The 23,636-nt window shown below is 29.3% G+C and overlaps 2 protein-coding genes and 1 pseudogene across 3 annotated transcripts in view; all 3 read right to left on the bottom strand.

Moving 5' to 3' along the window:
• LOC125816710 (protein CASPARIAN STRIP INTEGRITY FACTOR 1) overlaps positions 1-23,636 on the bottom strand; it is a 123,789-nt gene that overhangs the window by 16,015 nt on the left and 84,138 nt on the right. The gene's annotated exons all lie outside the window — the stretch shown is intronic.
• On the bottom strand, positions 6,239-7,597 carry LOC125816700 (bZIP transcription factor 11-like). Its single transcript, XM_049496325.1, has one exon. It carries the CDS (start codon positions 7,014-7,016, stop codon positions 6,513-6,515), a length of 504 nt encoding a protein of 167 aa, XP_049352282.1. The 5' UTR covers positions 7,017-7,597; the 3' UTR covers positions 6,239-6,512.
• On the bottom strand, positions 12,268-12,884 carry LOC125815100 (uncharacterized; annotated as a pseudogene).

The following is a 23,636-nucleotide window of genomic DNA, read 5'->3' as shown; positions in this document are numbered from 1 at the left end:
TTTGGTGCAATTTTTCTGTACTGCAAGTCTATAAATATTTCTTCAATAGAAAATTATCAATTATAGCCAAACATATAGTTTGAAGCATCAAAGAATTTTTCTTTTTGTGTTTATATATCATTTACATTTTTTTAATGCTAAAAGAAGATGTTTTATCAAAAAAAGATAAAATTACTATGAAAGACCTAAGATTTGCTTAGTGGATAGCCACTTATATAAAATCTTAATTATAAAAAGATAGCAAAGTATTGTTTGTGGCTCAAGTATTTTTATGAAATTAATTTATTGTAAAGAAGAATATTTTGACAAAATTAAAGTTATTATTCTCTAAACAAACAAATAGAGGGAAAAAACGAAACCATTGGATTTCAAATCTTTAATTTTTATGATGCCTATATTCGAGATGATGGAAGAACGGTGCTCTTTAATTCTCTTTAATTTCTAAATATACTTTATTTGTAAAGAAAATTTTAGTTGTACGTCAACTCTATATTTAAAATATTACTACTCCATTAGCTTTTGAATGTGCTTTACTTTAATTTCCTCTTTTCTAATTGCCAAGCTTGTGAAAATTTTCCCAAAAAGGGTATTGATTAAATATGATTGAAAAAATATGGTCTGGTCTGAATCTTCTCTGAGTTTAGCTTTAACACTCATATTGTTTGAATTTTTATAGGATCAGATCATTTAAAACATAACTTAGGGTAGTAACTTATAAAAGTTAAAGTTAGAAAGTTGAACAATTTAAGACTAGTAATATATTGTAACACTAAGAGGTCATTTGATAGTGAGATAATTAGTTCTGATTATAATCTCACTAAAATATCATGATTAGTGAGATTCTTTATCCAATATTTTAATTATAATTTTTTTATTCTGAAATTAGTGTGATGGCTTAAATCACATTTGTTGCAGTATTTTCTAACATATTTTATGTAGTATAACAATTTCGAAATTACAATTTTGAGATAAAATAACAATTTCTCCCTTCTCCAAGGTTTTTAAAGAAAGAGTAAAATTTAAAATAGAAGTTTATCTCTATTAAACCAAATACATATTTGATATTATACCATGTATATTTTATATATTTCGGCATTTTCGCCCAATGAACCAAACATCTATTAATGAAAAAAATAAACTCACTCACTCTCGTCATTATTTAAATCATGACCCATCTTGTTTTTTGTTGCTTTTGACAAAGGTTAATTCGAGTTTGGGAGAGGCACTTTGTAATTAACCTGTCATTTCATGTGTGATTAGACTAATGTAATAGGGATTTATTGAAATAATTCAGCATTATTGAAAGTGATTAAGGAAATAATGGCCGTTAGTTGAGCGTTTAGTTTGTGACTAATAACATGACACCATTAGTCATGTCTTATATTAATTTATTGTTTCTTTCTTTTCTGAAAGGATAGAACTAATAAGAAAGAAGACTTCAAAAAATTTTCTCCTATTACTTTCTATTAGTTTAATAAATTTTATGAAATACCAAGAAATATTTTTTTCATCTTTTAGATATCTCGAATATAAAATTTTCTTTATTAAGTAAGCAATTTAATCTCATAAAAAGACTCGACGTAGATATGAAATTTAATATTGCATCCTTAGTATATCAAACAACGGACGGAAAAAACAAAACAAAATCAAGTTGCAGCCCCATTAATTTGGCATATTCCAACTATGGGCACTTAATTTCTTCACACGAAATGAAAAGTGAAAAGAAAAAAAAAAGTAGTAAAAAATGAAATGAATGCATTTCATTTTCACTTACCTAAGTCAAAGTTCAATCAATTTCTATGGATTACTTGTTCATTTTCCTGTTCAAGAAATATTTGGGGGTATATAAATACTGATTTTTAGTAGAATAAAAATAATTGTCAATTAAAAAAATTAACAAATTCTGTTAAATGGCTATTTTGATCAATTATTTAAATAATGATGAGAAAATAGTTACAACCTAATGTTTTAAGTGTAGGGTTCCAATTACGTAAACTTCCCCTTTAAAATGTTTTTTCATATTTTATAATTTTGTCCAAATATAGGACTTGAGAGTGACAAATACATTTTATTTTATTTTGGTTTTCTCAAAAAGAATGTTTGTAATATATACACTTCATAATAAAAATAATAATCATTTACTCCAAAACAAAAAAAAAAGATCTTCTCCTAATATATTCATCAACTCATCTCGCTTTTAAAAAAAAAATTGGAAAAAGAAACTATTCAATATTTTTTGTTTCATCTAGAAGCATGTAAATTTAACATGTTGTTGTCTTCTAATAATAATAATAATTATTATGTTGTATTAACACCGTATAAAATTTTCATTTTTAATGGGGGGGGGGGGGGGGGGAAGCATCGTATCACGTTGTATTGTTCCTGTAACATGGACTTAATTATGGGCATTATACAAGGATCTAGTGATATTACTTGTATATAACTAGGATTTGTACTTGTCCTGAAAACTTTGTTCCCTGCACGTGCCATTTGTTCTTTACCTTTTTTTTTTATCGTCACAGTTTTCTCTGTTTTTAAATCGATGATTTATTAAAAATAACCTCTCTATTTTTACAAAATAGAGGTAAGGTCATACAATTTACCCTCCTCAATGTTCTCATCACAAAGTACTTATTCGAAGGGTAGAAGTGTGCTTATCGGTTTTATGTTGTCTTTACAAGTTTTCTCTGTATTTGAGTTGATGATCTATTAAAAAGACTTCAATTCGTTCTTTGCAAGATAAAAGTAAAATTAAGTAAAAATTGCGTATGTGAACTCTACTTTTTGGAAATTACAAAATTTTCTCTAACATATCACTTTTGTTGCATTATTTTACTTACCGAATTTATGTTGTCTTTCCTAAATATGTTACAACTCCATTGTAAGTCTAGGTCGATTCTTTAAATCTAATGTACCATATACGATAGCGTTGCTTTATTGCTAAAACGTGACATTATACTTTATATGAAAAAAAATTCAAATAATCTATATTAATTAGTGGTTGTTATAAAAGCAAACAGAAACAACAAGAATTTAACAAATATCGACCAATCGAATACAAAATAATATTAATTGCATCAATTTTTCCAAAACAAAACAAAAAGGCCCTATGATTTGGATGCTTTGCAAAGGAATAGCAAACACATTTCACATGCAATTTCCTTAAGAACGACTAATTAGATTCTATAATTGACACTTCAAGGGTGTGTTCGGTACGAAGTAAAATAGTTTTGAAAAAACTTATTTTTTGTGTGCAAAATATATTATTTCAAAATTGTTTTGTATATAATTTGACTAAATACTATGAATTATGAGATGAAAGATAGGGGTGTGCTGTTGTGGGAATGGGTTGAATTTGATGTGTGTTGAAGGGGTGAGGAGTATATTGAAATGTTATTTGTATAACTTATTTTCTTACATATACTAAGAAATCATTTTCCTAGTCTTAAGCAACTTATTTTTTCTAATAATGTTAAAAATATATACTCTAATAAATAGAACATAAAAAAAAATGAAATAATTTCCTCCATACTGAACACGCCCTTAAGTTTAGAATTAACTCAATTATTGCTAAAAGTGTTCCCAACGTAACTAGGAAAACAAAATTTGTTTGGTTTCTTTTTTGGGTGGCTAGAGACTTGTGTGTAGAAGTAGTCAGTAATTTAAATTTCATCGGTTCGGAATTACATGATGATAACTTCAAGTGTTAATACGTAGACGATAACTTCAAGTGTTAATAAATAAAAATTCTAAAATTTATTCATATGTGGTGGTTACGCTATATATATCAATTCATTGACAAGACGACATCTTCTTTATTTAAACTTGTATCAATCAGCTTTTTAGTTGATTGATAGCTAAATATGCTCGTCTTTATTTGTTTTTAAATAATAATAAAAGTAATGTAATTTGATATAAATGATAATGAAATTCTTTTGTAGATTTTATTTAGTGGGGAGGTGTTTTCAAAAAAAGGAAGGAAAAATGATGGACTGTAACTGCTCAGATCAATTGTAGTTTGTACTTGTCTGAAGTAGGGTTGTATATAGGTCGATTAGTTTTTTTTTTTTAAAAAAAAATCTAAATCAATTATGTCAGTTTATTAAATTGAAAAATCAAATCAAATCACATAAAGTCGAGTTTTTCAGTTTCAGTTTTAGTCGGTTCTTTCGGTTTTTTATAACTATACGGTGTTTGAAAAAAAGATCAAATATATTTTCACTTACCTATGTGATAAGCTAAACTTTAAAAATGTTAAACGAATAGAAATCTTCGAAAAGACGATAAAATTCACATGAGTACAAATTATTTTTTTTTTGAAATATCAACGTTCAATATGTTAAATTAATAAGATCACAGGCTACAATCAAACTGAATACAAAAAGAAATATTTACAAGGTAAATTGTTAACTACGAATTTGAAAAACTATAATAATATTATTGTAATTTTTTATCTTAGTACAAAATAAAATATTTACAAAGTTTTACAAGCCCAAATTTGAAATAATATATATAAACATTGAAAACTATAAACTAACTAAAAATATATTAACAAAGTAGATTATAAATAATATTTTTTATCTATAAATAAAATAAAATTATATGTTTATATTATGTCAGTATGGTTTGGGTTTGATTTGACTTTTTTTCTTTGAATACCAAACCAAGAGTGGTCGTTTTTTTTTTTCAACGCCAAATCAACCAAACCAAATCACAAATTTGTTTTTGTTTTTCGGTTTGAGTTGGTTCGTCAATTCGATTTGACTTTAGAATTTGACTTGTACACCCCTAGTATGAAGAATCAATGATCATCGCAACAAAAGCCAAAAATATCTCAAAAATCATTTGTGGGTGGTGTCTATGAACCACTTTTGTTACATGACTAACTATTTACTAGATTCTGCTAACAATATATTCTTGTTCAAAAAATATGTTCGTAGAGACAACTTTATATCATCCTATCAATCGTTGGTTTGAATACTTTTTTTGTTTTTATTGTTATAGTGAAATATTGTTATAAAAAAATGTAAATGTACAATACATAGATATTTCATATGTTTAACATAACATTGTTTGAAGTTGTATCCATATTTTCATCAAGTCAAATAATTTAATTTTAGAAGTAATGGCGTGGAAAATATTAATCATCTAATCTACATATGTAAAAAAAAAAGATCTTTATATCAGTAACATGACCCTCTAGCTCCATCCTGCTTAGAGGCTAAAAATAAAATAAAAATATGTATCGCGTAATCATAATTAATAAAAAATACTCTAGTTTGTACAAAAATATGTATCTTGTATTCATTTATTGCGAATAAATTTTTATCAAAACAACTCAAAGGAGATAATTTAGTGTGTGTACCAAACTAAACCGTAGAGTAAGTAAAAGAGAAACTTTCACATATAGCAAACACAAAATTCATATTTGTATGTTATAGCAAAGTTTGTATAATTGAGCTCCATAGCAAACATAAATATGTATATTTCGCTATACATATACAAAAGAAAGTAGTTGTACAATTTGCTTTGGTATACATATACAAAAAGATCAGTTGTATAAAGTGAGAGAAGCGAGTGAGCGAGCAAGATCTGGAAGAGTGGCGAGCGAGATCTGGGAGACGGGAGAGAGGGGAACAAAAATATGTATATATATACAATTTTCACACATTTTATACATTTGCGTTTTTGTATTAAGTGAGAGAGGCGAGTGAGAGAGCGAGATCTGGGAGAGTGGTGAGCAAGATCTGGAAGAGGGGAGAGAGAACGAAAATATATGTATATACAATTTTCTCTCGCTTTATATAAACACAAACGCATTTTATACAATTTGCGTTTTTTGTATAAAGTGAGAGAGGCGAGTGAGAGAGCGAGATATGAGAGAGTGACGAGCGAGATCTGGGAGAGGGGAGAGAGGAGAATGAAAATATATGTATATATACAATTTTCTCTCGGTTTATACAAATACAAACGCACTTTATACACTTGTATTTGTATAAAAAACGAGAGAGGCGAGGGAGAGAACGAGAGTGGCGAGCGAGATTCACCAGGAGAGAGGTGAAATAGCAACAGTTTGCTATGAGGTACAATTAAATCAAACTATATTTATAGCATTTAATTTGCATTAATAATTTGCTATTATATAAGTAAAACAAGGAGCAATTCTTGAAATTGTTATTAATATACTACTACGATTACTACAAATCAAGAAAAAGACTTTCCAATTACAACTGCATAATTCAAGGAAACTGAAAATGAGATTACAAACCCCCACATTTACAAGAACACCTATATTCCTCGAGAGGATTTATTCTTAATAAAATAATAATACTACTACTACTTGACAAAAGAGAAATCTTAGCAAGATCACTAATATTTCTACTACTTGATGATAATAATACATAAAAAGAGGATTCTCTCTGTTTGATTTTTTTTTTCCCTCATCAACCATGTGATATCCGAAATTAACTAAATTTTTTTTGAAATTCATTGGCTCGAATAATATTGCCACGTCAGTACTGCAAGACATCGGCAGTCATAATGGGGTGATTGGCAGATAGATAATTCCAAGAATTGGTCACGTTGAACCCATCAAGCATAATGTCATTTTGTGCAAAATTGAAGCTATAAGGCTCATTGTGGTCCATGACGACAAGTCCATTACAATTGTTGTTTGCATCCAAAACTGCAATGATTTCATTAAGTGACTCAAGCCTACGGCTAAGTTCACTTAATTGAGCTCTCAATATTGAATTTTCAGCCTCAACATTAAGATAATGTTGTGTGGTAACATTCATACTGGTCAAAATCTGGTTATTTTCTTTTCTTAAATTTGATACTTGACCCATCAAATCATCCAAATGTTTCTGTTTTCTCATTCTTGATCTTCTTGCTGATTCGCGGTTCGATATCATTCTTTTTCTCTTCCTTTGATCCATTAATTGCTGAAGATCTTCTTCTGAACCCGAGTTTTGAAGAAACGATGAACCTGATGATGTACCACTTGACGAAGCCATGATCCAAATTTTTTCAAGAATAATTTCAATAAAGTTAAAATTAGCAGGACCCAGATGGAGTTTTTGATTTAAAAAAAAAACAGAGCAGAATGAAAAATATTTTTTTTGATTTAAGTTTTTTTATTTTTATAGATTAATAAAATTATATAAAAGTAGTAGCTATTAAGCTGGCGGGGCTATGAAATGAAGTAAAACCAGTAGAGAAAAACAACAGAGAAAGATTGCACCAAATGGGTCCTGCGCCTGTATGTGGAATTTATCATAAACCCCGAAAGAAACAGTTCACTCAGAATTGCAGACATGAATTTCAAAAATTAAAAATAATTGGGGTAGCATTAAGATTAGTTTAAAAGATTTAAAAACAAAAACCCCTTTTATGATTTTGTTTAGTAGAAGAAACAAAAAAACTTTTTTGGGAGATTTTGGGTGGTGGAGATTCCAAGAAAAACTTGAAACCAAAAAAACAGAGGAAAGGAAGAAGAATTAGAGAGAAAAGGAAGGAGAAAAGAGAGGAGGGGTTAAAGAAGGTGTTTTGGCTGGGATTTTATAGCAGAAAAAGTGGGTGTCAACATATTAAAAAAAATTGTTCAAATCGAAAAAGTTACAACTTTACTTTCAAATTTATACGAAATAACTTTTCACTCGTTATATATTAGGATTGTGGTAATAAAATAAAATAAAAAAAATAAATATATATATACACACACAATATAGTCAATAAATTAATAAAACATTTCTCTGATTAAATTTATTTGTCAAATTTTAACTTGTAACACCTATTAAAAAAATAATATTGATATAATGAATTTTCTATTTTACCTCTATTAATTGACAACATATTTATTTACTAAATTTTTCAAAGAGGTTAAGTCAATGTTAATATAAATTATTTTATTAAGAATAAAATAAATTTATAATAAAATAATGTCATATTGAGGATCTTTAATCACATAGGTGAGACTTTGAGAATGTTTTTAACTTGTTCATTTTTATTGGAAAAAAAAAGTGAAATATAAAAAAGGAAGTTTGGAATATAGTGTAAGAAAAGAAAAGTAAGAAGGATGAAAGGGACATGTGGGGTGGGAAGAGAAACCTCCACGACCGTCTAGATCCAGCTGGGGAGCAACAACATTTACTATATTTTCTTCTCTTACCTTGTTAATCCTCCAACTTGCACCAAATTTCAGTTAAGCCCCACATACCTTGATTATTTTTTATTCGGAAAAGGGCCAAAAATACCCCTGTACTATTCAAAAAGGTTTAAAAATACCCCTCATCCACCTATTGGGTTAAAAATACCCTCAGTCAACCTTTTTGGTCCACTAAAACCCTTTAAACTAACAGCCTTATATTTTTTAATTATTATTATTATTAGTTATTATGTGGCGTATTTTTATTGGTTAAAGTAATTCCAACCCACTAAACTTTCTCCTACCCATCCGACCCGACCCATATTGACATCCCTGACCCAAACCCAATTAAAAAGATCCATCAGAAATAAAAAATTTGAATCATCTTCTCTCCCTGAACCTAATATCCTATTTTTCTTCATTTCCTTCTTATTAACCAATTTCAAGATCAATTTCACCTAAAATGGCTTAGATTTTCAGTGCAATACTTTGTTGAAGTTGAGGGATTCAAGTTGGAACATTGATTTTTGAAGTCTTCTCTCTTCTAAGTAGGTCGTTTTTTCATTTTCATGGCTTAGAGTTTCTGAAATTTCCATGTAGTGTTACTCTCGTAGGGATTCAAGTTGGAACATTCATTTTCATTTTCATGGATTATCTCCTCTCCCCCTAAACCTAATATCCTATTTTCTTCTTTTCCCTTTTCTTATTAATCAATTTCACCCAAAATGGGTTAGATTTTCAGTGCAATAATTTATTGAAGTTGAGGGATTCAAGTTGGAGCATTGAATTTTGAAGTCTTCTTCTCTTCATTCAAATATCTGAATCTTCTTTTGTTACTTATTGTGATGTAAGAGAGTCTTGAATGGTTGTCAACTTTTTTACTGCTGCGAAACCTACAAACGATGGTCGTAGGTTTGTTGTCGCTATGAGACAACGAATGGTTGTCGTTATTGAGAATGGCAAGGTAAAAATTATTTTCCATCTCATGTGACAATGTTTATTCACATTAAAAAAAATCATTGGATGTCATTCGTCAAGAACGCAACATGTTAAGGAAGACGTGAATGATATGTCGAAATTGACAAATTTGAATTATGTATCTACCTTGAGGAGAAAGTTTCAAATTTGGAGTTCAAAGACAAGCAAAGGAGGAAGATTGTGCTATGGTCATGGTTTTTTTTTTTCTTTGATGATAATGTCTTGAAGTTGTTGTTTTTGTTACTTTTCTCTAGATAAGTTTGTGATATGAAAAATTGTTGATGGTGTCTAGTTAGTGTAATGTTCTTAATTGTAATTTCTATTATTGTTGGTATGGTAGCAAAATTGTGTTTAGTTCGCAAGCTTCATTGTAATGTATTTCGTTGCTAATGAAGTGAATTAGGATCAATTTTGTGTTCATTTTTAGATCAATTTTTTTATCTCATAATGGTGCATGCACTTTAGTTGAGTTCTTGCTGCTATTTTTTCTTTATAGTTTTTGTGTAGTTTTTGGTAGAATTTAGGTACTGTTTGATCGAGTTTAGGTGTTAGATTTGAAGCTATTTTTATTCTAATTTCATAGATTTGTTATTCTTCAATGCTTTTACAATTTTATAGTTTGGTGAATTTCTCATGTTTAACAACTATAAGAATAGCTTTGAAACTAAAATTTTATTTTTCCGGAAGTGTAAAGTCATTTTGTGGAAGCATTGTGTAGTATCTATTGTGGTGCTTTAGAAGTATTCTTGATCTGGCTGGCATGTTTCAGCAGTCAACTACTCATCTTTTCAAATTAACCAACAAATTGACAAATTCTTATTTGTATCAATGACACAGTAAAATTGACTTATTTTAAGTGTTTTCAAGCTAAAATAACTTTTAAACACTTTTGGAGTACTTGAATAAGTTAATAGAAGTGTTTTAGTTAAACTTATTAAAGTTACACATGTACTAACCAACAAACTATGATATAAGTTATGAGGGGTAGTAAATGATGCACATTAACAATATCTAGCCATTGCAATACATTTCTGAATATTCTGTTCATACAAAAGTAAGCTAAAATATGCAAGATGTAAACCATCCACAAATTCACAATGTTCTTCACCCTATGTTGAGCACAACAAAAATAATTAAGGATGAATCAATACAAAATCATTTAACAAATTAGCAAATTCTTGAATTAGTCACCGCAAAATATGTACGTTTCCTAAATGTTGGTCATTTCGTCTCTAATCTTGCCTTCTTAGTCTTCAATTTACCAACTTTTTTTTCCTTCTCTGCAACCAACTGGTTTGAGGTCATTGCTGCCTTGCCTTTCCAGGTAACTTTCTTTGGTGAATAAGACAGATTGGTAGGCTCCACGACACCAAATTCATCTCCCTTGAAGCTAATTTTTCTAGTACCAATTGGTCTTCGTTGTAATTTTTTTTGTTGAAGCCTAGTCCTTTCTTCAGATATCACCTTCGGCCTCAAAATTGGTTGGCCGTCTTCATCTTCATCTTCCTCTTCACCTTCCCATTCATCATCACCAATGGTTGAATGTTGAGCAAATTGTTGTTCTTGTTCAGAAGTTTGACTTTCGTGTACTGTTGTTAAGGTCACATCTTGCACTTTATGGGAAGATCCTTCACCCATATTCTTTATCTTCTCGTTCACCTGCAACAACAACCATGAATATTTCAACGAATCAAACAAGCAATAAAATTAAGAATATTTCAGTTTATAAGCATTCAAAAGTAACAATATTTTACCAAAGGAAAAGTTCTGATGTTGTGACCTTTGTTACAACAATATCCACATGTCATTAAAAGTCCTTTTCTTGAAGATGACCAAGCCCCTTCTCTTTTCCTTGCCTCGTCCTTCTCTCTCTTTCTTTTCAACTTTGGTCTACCAACCATTTTATGTATTTCTGGTGGTTCCATTGCATGTTCTGGTTTCACTTTCCAGAATTTTTCACCTCTAACTGGTTGTAGTTTATGCATATAAACTAACATGTAAGCTTCCTTTGAATACCACCAATGCACCTCGCTCATCGGATTTTTTTTCTGGTAAATCAGAGCTTTGATGGCATGGGAACATGGTATTCCTGTCAAATCCCATACCCTGCATGTGCACCTCTTTAATTGAAGATTGACGGTATGCTTGTCTTCACCTTCATGCACTTCATATCCAAAGTCTCCATTAAAATGAATTTCACACCCTTGTGCTATTTCTCTGTAATCAGTCAGCAAATCCTTGGCATATGGACTGATTTCATCTCTCCAATTCCAACATTCCTCCTCACGATCTTTTAGTAATTTCATTACCTTTCAAACAACGAAAAATCCATAATTAACATGCATTCGTTAGTATTTTTTATGAGTCCGAGTAACATAGATAAAGTAATGACATAGTATACTTAAAATTTTATACACATCAATGTTATAAATACAGAAAATTGATAGTAATATAAGTGACAAAAATTCTAGTAATGAAAAAAATTATCAAAAACAAAGTAATAGTTAAATACCTTGACTCTTATCTCTTCCAACATCTTGATAATTGGTTTGTGTCTTGCCTCTAAAATCCATTTATTGAATGATTCTGTAAAGTTGTTGTCAACCATTTGATTCTTGCATTTGGTGTCAAAATAAGCTCTACACCATTTTTGGGGTGGGTAGCCTATTAGTTCTTTGGCAGCCATTTCAGAAACAGTCCCTAAAATTGTCAATTGGTCATTGAACTCTTCTCCATAAGTGCTCCAAGCACACCACCACATTAATTGTTTCATTAGTACACCCCTCCAGTTCTTACTCCAGTTAGCTTCTATATGTCTAGCACACCATCTGTGATGTGATTTAGGTAGTACATCATCAACAGCACCAATCAACCCCTATAATATCCAAACAGTTAAGTAAATAAGATAAGATTAGTAATTAAAAAAAACTTAACAACACAAATGTAAATTAAGTTGAGAATCTATAACCTTTTGCATGTCTGATATAAATGTAACTCCTTCACCCTCCCTCAACTCTAAAGAAGATCTCAATAGCTCCATAAACCACTTCCAAGTTCTATTTGTTTCTTTATCCACCACGGCCCAAGCAAGTGGATAAAAGTGTTTTGCTGAATCTTGTGTCATAGCAACCAATAAAATTCCCTTACATTTTCCTTTCAAAAATGTGCCATCCAAACCTATTAGAGGCCTCAATCCTGCTTTCCAACCACTTTTCAAAGCTTGAAAGCACACATACATTCTCAAAAATCTCCTTTTTCCTTCTGTCAAAGCATTTTTTGATATGTTTATAACCACATCTGTACCAGGATTACTATCCCTCAATTCTTGAGCATAGGCCTCTAACCTATTGAAATCATCAATGAAGCTACCCTCTAATTCCTCTAAGACAAGCTTCTTAACTCTCTTCATCTTAGAATAACTAATATTCAGTTTAAATTTCTGATCCACGTCCACCCTCATTTGTTTGATCTTGTACTTGGGATCATTTTGGACTTTGTTCTTGAAATAATGTGCTAAAACATCGGGAGTAGCTCTTCTATTATGAAATGCTGGATCACATTTATGTTTTGTCTCCAAAGTCTTGATTTTAAATCCTTGATCTTTATTATCCTTAGATATCAAGCACACAAAAGGGCATCCAGTATCACATACATATCTAAGTCTAGTAGTGTCCGATTGTTTTACTTTAAGACCAACTTTATTAGCAACTGCATAGAATCCCACGACTCTTTTAGCTTCAAACAAATCTTTAAAACTCATGCCTTTTTCCAAGTGTAAAAACTTGTCAAGCTTTTCATTAACATCTTGAGTTCTTTCCTTTCTAAAGAGTTCTAATTCTTCACTGTCACGATCACTAGAGTTAAGTCCAACATTTTTCTCCTCATCAGATGAATCACAATCTGTTCCAACATCTACCGCAATATTATGACACTCATTTTGATCAATAATGTTAGGAGTAGAGACATGTAGTTCACCTTCATCTATAGCATATAATTGAAGCTCACAGACCTGGTTAGACAATAAAGGTTGCAATGATATAATGCTAGGAGATGGAACAAATAATTCATTCTCATCCACAACATATAGTTGAAGCTCACTGAACTCAGTACACAATAAAGATTGTAGTGCTATAATGCATGCATCATTCTCAATCAGAAAGTATCTACCAGAAGGCCCATTTACTAGTACCTGCTTCACCTTACTGAAACCTAACTTTTCAGTATACTCTGCGCAAATATCTATGTAAGATAGTAAATCCGCATCAAAATCTTGCATAATGTGATTCAACTTTATAAGATACAACACTTCAGGTTTCAACACCCACTTGCCTCCATAGTTAAACACCAAATCGATCTTCTCAATCATTCTTCAAAAAGTGTACATGAAAAAAACAAGAAAACAGGGACCCATCAGCATCATTCAAAGAATAGGTTAAAGAAGTTAATATTTATTACCCTAAAATACAGACAAGAATAAGAGAAAGGGTCCACAACAAACTATAGAAAAATAAACAAAATATTTTTTGAATAAACTATTGCAAAAGAGAAAGAGAATACACCATATCAATAACTAAACACAATATAAAGAAATAATAAAAATCAAAGTTCAGATAATAACAATTGAAAAGGGACCACTAAAAGTCCAGAACTAAGAAAAGAAAGACGTAAAAACATTCAAAATATTCTAGAGTAACACTACATGAAAATTTCAGAAACCCTAAGCCATGAAAATGAAAAGACGACCTACTTAGAAGAGAGAAGACTTCAAAAATCAATGTTCCAACTTGAATCCCTCAACTTCAACAAAGTATTGCACTGAAAATCTAAGCTATTTTAGGTGAAATTGATCTTGAAATTGGTTAATAAGAAGGAAATGAAGAAAAATAGGATATTAGGTTCAGGGAGAGGAGATGATTCAAACTTTTTTATTTATGATGGATCTTTTTAATTGGGTTTGGGTTAGGGATGTCAATATGGGTCGGGTCGGATGGGTAGGAGAAAGTTTAGTGGGTTGGAATTACTTTAACCAATAAAAAGACGCCACGTAATAATTATTAATAATAATAATTAAAAAATATAAGGCTGTTAGTTTAAAGGGTTTTAGTGGACCAAAAAGGTTGACTGAGGGGTATTTTTAACCCAATAGGTGGATGAGGGGTATTTTTAAACCTTTTCGAATAGTTCAGGGGTATTTTTGGCCCTTTTCCGTTTTTTATTTAATAACAACATAGTCAGTGTAATTCTATCAAAAAGAGCAAGGTAAATAAATATTGGATGACCACAAGAATTTTATTTTTATTTTTTTAATTTCCCATTCGATGTCTGAAGCTCACATTGGAGCTCCAATTAAATTCGGATCACGCTCTACATGGCCATTCGGGGGTGACGCTCCCAACATGATTTTCTCCATATCCAGAGCTCGAACACGAGACCTTTGGTTAAGGATGAAACACTCACACCAGTGCACCACAATTCATGTTGGTGGATGACCACGAGAATTATTTCTTCTTTTGTTTCTTTTCTTTTTTTACTAATTTTTAGTTTATTTTAAATTTATTGTTTGATTTTGAATAATTTTAATTAAATTCAATGTTATGTTCTCTATTTTAAAATAAGTAAATTGTTGGGTGTCCTAAATTTTTTTCACATAATAAATATACATTTGTCTTTAACAGTTTACTTATTTAAGGTATATCTTTCTATCATTTCCTAACTTTTACGTGTAAATAGATTATTGTAACACGTGCATCCGTCAATAATAAAAGGAATTGCAGTTCACGTTATTTTATTTTTAAACTTTTTGACTTCTTTTAATAATGATGATAAATAATTATTTATCTCTAATTTAAATTAATAGATATAATGTTTATTCACATAAAAAAAATTTGGAGCAAATACAAGGTGCGTAAAAGCTTTTCACACCCATATTAATCACTTAATGATTAAGTTATGTATATTTAAATTTAATTAATAAATTTAAGTCATTTATTTTAATATAATATATAAATAATAAGTGCAAATAATATTTATAAAAACAAACTATTCAAATAGGGACTTGCTTTATTCTCCCATCTTCCATAAGTATATTGCATCACTAGAACTTTCCCAAAAGTAATTACATAATTTAAAGACACAAAGTGACATTTTCCATTTCGGGAAATAACAAAAAAGAAAAAAAAAAGATGTAATTATCTCCAAGTGTCCAATTCTTTTTTGAGAAATAACTTTATAGTATAAGAAAAAATAATACAATTACAATAAGTTTGATCGATCATTACTATTAACTTTTCCCATTTTGTGTTAAACTTATCGAAAAAAACTTTAGCAAATGTTTGGTTATTAAGGAATTTCATCTAATAAATGTGTCACAAACTTATTCTTATTTTATTTTTGTAAACATTTTTAAGAAATGATTTTATAACGATGGAGAATTAAATTATTACTAAATTTATTCATTTTTTTTACTTCTTGTGTCAACATATTATTGGTGCTGGTAGTTAAAAAGTTTATTTCCGACTATAGTTAGAAAAATAGAACTTTTTTTTTCGTTAAAAATAAATAAACTTACAGTAAACGTTTTCACTTTTCTTCTTTTCATCTTTTTTTTTTTTCCTTTTGAATTAATTTGTATTTTTTTTCCTTTTAATTTATGCTTTTTAAGATTTGACATTATAAAAATACACGTGTCACCTCGATTACTGTGATATCATTGTGAATTGTGATGTAGGTAAGCAGTAGTATTAAAAAAGCTTTGGAATTTGAAAGCAGCATACCCGCATGAGAGGAATTGTCCGAAATAGCCCTATATGATTCAGATTTCCGTACATATTGGGGGTAATTGTGTCATTGAATATTAAGATTCCTTCAACCTTTGAGTCTGTGTTTGATCTGCAGATTTCTGGCGGTGCCACTAGGAATTTCAAGACAGGTTAAATACTCTCACGGAATTATATATTTTGATTATTTTATTTTTATTTAGAATTTTAATATCTTTTTAATAAATTTCTTTCCATTGTTTTTAATAAATAAGATTTTCCTTAATCTTTCTTTAATAGACACTCACTTTTATTAGTTCACTTTACACGTTTTAAGAAACAACGATTGATATGAGTATTTTTACCATATAACCATATTAATTGATATTTAGTATAATTTTTAGATTTTTTTTTTTTTGGAAAATAAGAAACTAATGTTAAGAATAAAACACAAAACTTTGTTTGCTTTTTTAAAAAAAATATGTTAAAGTGACAAATAAAATTAATAATATATACTTAAAATAGGAAAAAATTAAAAGTAAAAGTAAGAGAAATATTAAAAGCATTCCTGAACTTGGAGAAAATTATTAGTTTTGTTTCCGAACTCTTGACAGCCTTAAAACACTCATTTACTTGGCTAACTAAAGTTAGATACACTTTTGATTTGCTAAATGACATAGCAAGTGGTCTCACTTTCTTGTATGAACATGTGACTCTTAATAAAAAATCGAGAGAAGTGATAAAAATACGCCTAAATTTTACCAAAATTAAAGATATATTTTACTCGTATTATAAAATTAGAAATGTATTTAATAAACTCAACGCGAATTATCGGAACGTACAAAGTTCAAATTTTAAATTCATAATAATATTTTATTGCTCTTTATAATTCATTATTTTCACTTTTAATCTCAACCAAAAATGGCTTGAAGATCAACATCATAGTGTGAGTGTAGAAGTGGAATCTTCAACAGTTTAAACTTTAAAAAGCAGTTAAAAAATGAATAAAAAAGAATTGGTGTCCCCTACGAAAATAATGTAAGATGATGGAAATTAAATGAAGAGAAAAAGACAGCAACGGTGGAGCCATTAGTTTTATTACTCGTAAAACAGAAAAAGTACATGGGGTCACTATTGCTGCTGAACTTATTATTCTTTATAAATATAAATATAATCGAAAAAAATTATTGAGTATAAATTAAAACGATGTATCCCTCTGTTTCTAATTACTTGTCCATTTTTAAATTTGCATATCTATAAAGAAAATAATAATTAACATAGTGAGTTTACCATTTTACCCCTATTAATTATGAAGTTAATGAATTAAAAACTTAAGATTTTCAAATAGTTTTACCTTTTTCAAAGTAATTAATTGAGGGTATAATAGGTAAATTTGTTTTGTCTTTTCTTGATTTGTCAAAATGGACAAGTAATTAGGGACAACTAAAAAAAGAAATATGGACAAATAATTAGAGACAGAGGGAGTATTAAAAATGTACACATGTACTATGTATTTAGGATTAATTACAGAAATTTCACATTTTAGTTTACTTATTACCAATATCCCCTATAAGTATTAAATCTCCAAAATCCCTCATTTTCACGCATCAGATTAGTGTATCTCGCACATCAGATTAATGTATCAGCGCATCAAATTAGTGTATCTCGCGCATCAAATTAGTGTATATCGTGCATCAGATTATTGTCATGTATAAAATGTACAACAGATTAGTGTATCATGTATAAAATGTAATGTATCTTACTTAACGATTAATGTATCTCGCGCATCAGATTAATGTATCAGCGCTGATATTATTGTATCCGTTTGAGAAATTTCTGTAATTATAAACTTTTAAGAGATAAATTGTAATTTTGCCTTGAAAATATGTTATTTCTGTAATTTGCCCTAGTATTTATGCCAAGTTTGCTTGAATTTTGGTTATTCTGAATTTTTGAACAATATGTGATACTATATTTACATACAATATTTTCATCTAGGACCATGTACAAGTACAACATTAATGTAAACTAATCATGTTAAGTCACTTAAGTAACATAATCTTATTTTAATTATTATTTTTTTGTGTAGCCAAGAAAGAAGCTGGATGACATAAATTATGACTAAAACAAATTTGGGCACGTATCCAAAAGTGAGAAGACAGTATCTTTAAAAAATCATGGTAGTGAAAAGAAAAAAAACAACAATAAAGTTATTATCTTTTGAAATATCGATGGGGAAGACCTCGTACTCACGACACGTGTCTCAAATCATATTTAAAAAAAATAAAAATATTATAATTTTTTATTATATTAAAAAAAGTTATTTTAAAATATTAATTAAATTATGACAATAAAGAAATAACAGACAAGTAATTTGAGGAAAAGGGAGTAATGTTCTATTTAGTTCCTCTAGGAAGTAAACTTCAAATATATAAAAGATCTTTGTTTTTGCTTCTTACTATTCTCTTAGTTCCTTTATAATCGTCATATATATTAAAAATACTTATTTTATGATAGTTATTAATTTAAACAATCAAGAGAATTAGTTATCTTTTTCTAACTTTGTCCTAAATCATAGATCAAACAAAAGTCAAATCTTATTTTGACAAGTGACAACTAAAAACAAAGGGATGAAGAATTTGTTTGAATTAAAGTCTGTTTGTGATTAGTAGAAAAGCGCCGTCAATTCATTGTGATAAGTTTAGAAATTTTGTTCTCCTAACCAATTAATTTATCTTTTTTTTTGCGTGATTAATTGAAGTGTTTGATATTGATGGAACTCATAGTTTTAATAATTATAAAATTAAATAAGACCGTCCATTTACTTATGTGAGCCGCAAAAGGCAAGTTCCAGTAGCAGAATGACAATCACTGTCTGGAGTGCAATGTGGTACATTTAATACGTTTTCAATTTTAATCATTTTCTATCCATAAAAAGAAGAAACACTGATTAATTATAATTAATCATTCACTCAAAAAATGTTCTGATGCAATGTATAGTACGTACATTTGGTCCTTCCAATCAAATATACTTGTCGACAAAATTATATGGTCGGTCATTATTGTTTCATATGACATTGGTGCTATAACTTATCCCACAATCGAATGAAAAAGACATTGTGATTTTTTTATATGCTTTGAATAAATAATAATCGTACTATTATAACTAAACTTATGAGATTGAGTTGAATTTAGTATTATCATATTTTAAAAAAAAATTATTTAGGGTAAATTTTGATCTTTTATTCATGACTCTGCAAAAGAATTACACCATCTTACACTTCCACGGGCAAAGCCCAATCCTCACTAGCTCATTACTAAAAAAAGAGTAAATTCAAACTAACACACAACGAATAAAATCCAGGCCCAACCCAATTTGAATACGGATATAGATCTATCTATTTCAGAATAGGGTTTTCTAAATACGTCATCTTCACTTCTCTTTGTTCCCTCGCCGCTTTCTCCTTCTCTTCTGTTGCTTTCCATTTCTTCACCTACAATGTTGTCTTCTTGGACTAATTCAGCTCTTTGTCTCTACTTGCTAGGGATTATCAACGTGATGTTGATGTGTTTCCTGGTTGCTGATGAATCAGCTAATAAGAGTAAGTATCTTGTTATCTGAGCTCGTCTTCCTTTTGACTTCATTGTTCTTTTCCAATTGTGCTCTCAGGTTTCATGGGTTGTGCTCTTTGTTTTTTGCTGTCAGATCTTGTCTAAAGGAGAAAAGCCTCTTCTATTGGTAGGTCCTCTCACTTCCGTTCCTCCTTTTCCTTTTCCTCCAATAACTGCTCATTATCTTCCTGCAAATGGTCATGTGACAGAGTGCAAGGGTAGCTCTGCTCCGCCGCCCTTTAGAGTGTTGTTGGCTTCCACCAGGTTTAATAGTTCCATTCCTCCAAATCCACCATTTTGCCGAGTCTTTTTTTGCTGACTGAAATAACATAGGCTAAATAACATTTTCTTTTTGGAAAAATCACCTCATATATTTATTTAAGGCTTAATATTACAGCCTTTAGGTGTACCATTTTTATATTACTACTTATAACAGTTTAATTACAAATATTAACAGATTAGTTTTAATTTATAATTTAATTTAATTAATTAGTTATTATTTTTATAATTACATTATAATTAATAAGTAAGAGAAATAACATTAATATTAGAGAATCAATTTATCTCTTCCACCATTTTAGGGATTTTTTTCCAGTTTTCACATAGCAATCCCCACCTTCCTCTTTTACCCACACGTAAATCCTACATCCCCACCCCCACGTTTCTCTTTTACAGAGAACTAACTTTTTCTCTCTCACCATCTTCAGCGCTCGTCTTCTTCATTCAAAAATAAAATCAGTAGAACTCCCACATTTATATGATTTAATGGTGCGATGAGATCTACACACGAAGAATGTTAAAATTCTTGCAAAGTGTGGTTCCTCTCAGTCGAAGGATCAAAAGGAGAAAAAAAAACGAAGCAAAGAAAATGGTGAGTCCGGCAAATCAAAAGGGAAAGAAGAGGAAGGGGAAAATTGTAGAAACCCCTTTTGATTCGAATTCTGATTTTGTTAGTGAAATAAAAAAGGAAAAAAGCAACAAATGTAGAAATTGTTCAATCTTCAAAACCATCAACAAGAAGAACAACAATAAAGAAGGAATCAGAAATTCGAATATCCAAAAAAGGCAAAAAAAGTTGTTAGGGTAAGTATTATATTTAATTTATTTTCACATTATTCAAATTAGTGATTTTTTTGCTAAAAATATCACATTATGCTTATTGTTGTTTCGAAACTTTTGTTTGGGTGAAACTTGTACGAAATGTGAATAATATTTATATGAATCTCACTTTAATATATGATTTTGGGATATTATATAAAATGTGATATAATATTGGTATGCAAATGGTATGAATTGTGTTTTGACATTGGTATGAAATTGGTTTGATATCAGTAGCCAATAGTATGAGTTGTTAAATTGGTATGCAAATGGTATGAATTGTTAAATTACTCTGTTTTGTATGAATTATGACTACTATTGATATGAAATTGAGATTTTTTCTAATAGGAAAGTTTCTTTTTCAATTTCTTCATTAATGTATTTAAATTTTTAACATTGGTATGAAAATGGTATAAAATGATTTTTCTTTCAAATTTTTTTCAGTGATTGTGGTTCGTACACGTGTCTATTTGCTGAATACATCAGTAATGGAGTTTTTGATATGCGTTCTGTTGATATCGATGCAAAGTGTCATCGTCAAAGGTATGCCACAATCATATGACATTATGGAAAAACAAAGAATGATGATGGCGCGACCAGTGAGAGTGAAGTAACTAGCACTGTTGCTAGCAAATTTGATGGACCCCGCATAACAAAAGAACATGCTCCGAATACCAGCAATTATCCCACACCAAGACCACGGAGATCAAATTTGAGATAGTTGATTGCACCTTAGACTTTTTAGAATTACAAGGTTTTTTTTTAACTTTTAGGCGATATTTTTGTGTTTGTTACAGCTTTAAGTATTTGATATATATAATATCTAATGTTTTATTTCAAAAAGATACCATTACATATGAATTACAGATTGACTATTATAATCACAGGATACTAGTTATATACAGACTGCATTCCAAATAGATACACCATTCTAAAGATAAATTACACATTGATTATAATAATTCTCGGGATAACAGTTATATACAAAATGCATACAAATTGGATTCAACATTTAGAGTTTATGATTTTACAATGTCTTATTAACTAGAAAGAAATCATACTACTAATTTAGAGTTCATGAACTAACTATAACTTATAATTGGTATCCAAAATGTACACCTTTGGCATCCAAATTCATATTCTAACACAAAAAATAAAAAAATAAAAAATAAATGAAGTTGGTATTCAACATGTATAAATATCTTGTATAAACGATTATGCCAATGTAAAATAGTGATAATTGTATTTTGTAACAACCTCAATTACATTTTTGTTTTACATTTTTTTCATCCTGGACAATTTACAACCTAACTGTAAATTATATTGTCTTAACAAGCGTGGATTAAGTATTTTTAAAGATGTATGAAGTTGTATACAATCTGTATAAATACTGGAATAAACGAATTTTACAATTTAAAACAGAGATCATTAAATGTTGCATCAACATCAATTACATCTGGTTTTATTTTGTTTTTTTGAAAATGGATAAAATAAGACTTTTTAATTAATTTTAACAGATTAGAGTGAATTAAGGAAAACAAATATTCCTAATTAGTTTGAATCTCCTAAATTTATGCTAATTAAAAATTATCATCAATCAATTCAAATTTAATTAATACATATATTTCCATTTTTTCAGTTTTTTTCTTTATTATTTCTAATTCCGTTTTTTTTTTTAAATTTTCGTTTATCTTTTTTAAAAAAAAAGTTTTTTCCAATTAATAAAAACATTTCTTTTTTTTTGTTGTAAATTTGTTATAACCTGAAATTTTTAATGCTATAGCTTGAAAATCTAAATCTACTGTTATAACTTGAAAATACTACTATAATATATGTCATATATGAAATTTACACTTTCTTTTTTTTGTTACCTTCTGGGCCTTTAATTATGTTGCTTATGAAAAATTTAGTATTATTATAGCAGACTTCATCGACCCAATTATTATTAACCACTTATATGAGGACATGTGTATATATATATATATATATATTCTACTTTAGTAGAAGCATGGGTGGAATAGTTGGTATCAACATACCTGTTTTTGGTCATTAAAATTTTAGCTACGGGTAATTTTGACTTTTCATTAAATCATTGTGTACGTGTCTTCTATCCAGCACTTGAAAAGCCACGTATTGCTTTTCTATTTTTTTTTATTTTCTATATCTAAAAATCTTCCATAACGTTGTTCCTTAACTAAAGAAAACACCGATCGCCGACCACCGAGATTTTAGGTTTGCTCTTTTCAATTTTTCCCAAATTTGCCTCTCCTCTTCTCTATGTCTATTTTTTGTATTTTCATTCTTTGGTTGTACCTTTCTTTTCCATATGTATGTGCCCATCTTTCATTTGAATTTTATAAGTTATTTTTAAATTTGAACAGTTCGTTGTACTGTAAATCTTAAAAAATGCTTGTATTGTTGTCAGAGTTGGTGGGAAAGGAGATTTGGAAGAAGATGGGTGATTGATTTATGTATACCAAAAATTATGAGGATTTTGCTCGATTTTGAGATCGTCGAGAAGATGCTCAGGGCTGAAAATAAGCTCCTAAAGCACGTACATTGTTGTTGTCTTCTCCTTAGAGTGTTCTACTCAAGTTTTTGTTTCACCTTCAGGTTAGTTGTTCATTCAAATTATTGAAGCTTAAGTTACCAAAAAAATAATTAGTATCATAGTTTTATGATAATTAATGAACTATTCAGAGGCGATAAGAGCAATTTTATTCGCTAGACTGACATTGTTAATCTTTAATTTTGTTACTATATAGACAATTTTAGCATATACATTGATCCTTTTTCATGTGATTTTACATGTGAGTTTTGAATTGGTCAGAGATCTTAATAATATAGATTAATATGAATTTTTCATGGAGAGTATATATTCATTCATGAAGTACCACTAGGGGTGACACTTGAACTTGTCCCGAATTTTTCAAAACTACACTTTAACTATGCAGATGTCTTATTATCCCACTAAACAATCTTGGACTGATATATTACATCATTTTTTGTTCACCTTACATAGAGAGTGAGCAACCTAAAATAACTAC

Source organism: Solanum verrucosum, unplaced genomic scaffold, assembly GCF_900185275.1.
Source record: "Solanum verrucosum unplaced genomic scaffold, falcon-dt-bn FXZP01000261.1, whole genome shotgun sequence".
In the NCBI taxonomy this organism is placed as follows: domain Eukaryota; kingdom Viridiplantae; phylum Streptophyta; class Magnoliopsida; order Solanales; family Solanaceae; genus Solanum; species Solanum verrucosum.
Note: the sequence above shows the minus strand (reverse complement) of the source record. Positions and strands in the feature narration are given on the sequence as shown.